Genomic DNA, 1159 nt, shown 5'->3' on the forward strand with positions numbered 1-1159 from the left:
GTAGGCATTAATCCCAGTATCATTATATAATAGTTTATCAAGTCTAAGATTCACATTAAGATAAATGAAATCATAAAAATATAACAAAATGCAGTAGTATCTTAATGTTATCATTGCATAACCTGAAACCTAAATTTTTTCTTTGCTTACTCTTTGAGATGTTCTTAAATTATCTTGTTAAAAATATTTTTAATTCACATAATACAGGTTTGGAAGCCACTTTTATAATTTTAAAAGTGGTTAAAATTACATCTCTTTTATGTATCTATTAAGTAGTAAGGAATAGGAGAGTAACTTATAACTGAAGGCATAGAAAATTACAGTATCAATTATTTTGATATCTACAAGAGAAGAAAAACTAAACAATTCTGGGGGTAAAAATGGTTTGGCTTATTTTTGAAGCTCTAACTTGTTAGTCCACATTTTAAAAATAAATTTCAAGTTAAATACAAATGACTTGAGAAGTTCTGAATAAGGTAGAATGTACAGTTTTTCAAAGATATCTTTTCAGTGTTTCAAATTAAATGAATTTTTAATAGGACAGATGGTCCCTAACTTACAATTGTTTGACTTAATGATTTCTTCTGACTTTACAATGGTGCAGAAGCTATACACATTCAGTAGAAATCGCACTTCAAGTACTCATTCTATTTTTCACTTTCAGTACAGTATTCTGTAAATTACACGAGATAGTAAATACTTTATTATAAAGTAGGCTTTGTGTTAGATGATTTTGTCCAACTGTAGGCTAATATAAGTGTTCTGAGCACATTTAAGGTAGACTAGACCAAGCTCTGATGTTTGGTAAGTTAGGTGTATTAAATGCACTTTCGATTTATAAATATTTCCAGTTTAAAATGAGTTTATGTAACCTCATTGTAAGTTGAGGATCATCTGTAATTATAATTAAAATAGAAACCTTAAATTTTGGAAATATAACTTTTCAGTGAATCAAAATTAAGTAACTGTAAATGAAATTTAAATTTGTTTTGCTTTTTACTTGCTCCTAAAATTCTGGTTCACAGATGCTGATAAGAGTAGTCAGAATGAATGTTTCTTAACAAAAGGAAACAGTACAGTTCAATATAGTAATAAAAAAATAGTGGAATATTCTCTTTTTGAATGACTCTTGATTCAAGTCTTTAACATCCACTTAGTT

General features: G+C 27.5%; 1 protein-coding gene across 1 annotated transcript in view; it reads left to right on the top strand.

Moving 5' to 3' along the window:
- LOC105807672 (exocyst complex component 1-like) overlaps positions 1–1159 on the top strand; it is an 85106-nt gene that overhangs the window by 51448 nt on the left and 32499 nt on the right. The window contains exon 11 of the mRNA XM_012641095.1: positions 1026–1078. Coding sequence (XP_012496549.1) covers positions 1026–1078 — 53 coding nt within the window. The remainder of the gene's footprint in view (positions 1–1025; positions 1079–1159) is intronic.

The sequence above is a fragment of the Propithecus coquereli genome, unplaced genomic scaffold (assembly GCF_000956105.1).
Source record: "Propithecus coquereli isolate 6110/MARCELLA unplaced genomic scaffold, Pcoq_1.0 Scaffold162, whole genome shotgun sequence".
Classification (NCBI taxonomy): domain Eukaryota; kingdom Metazoa; phylum Chordata; class Mammalia; order Primates; family Indriidae; genus Propithecus; species Propithecus coquereli.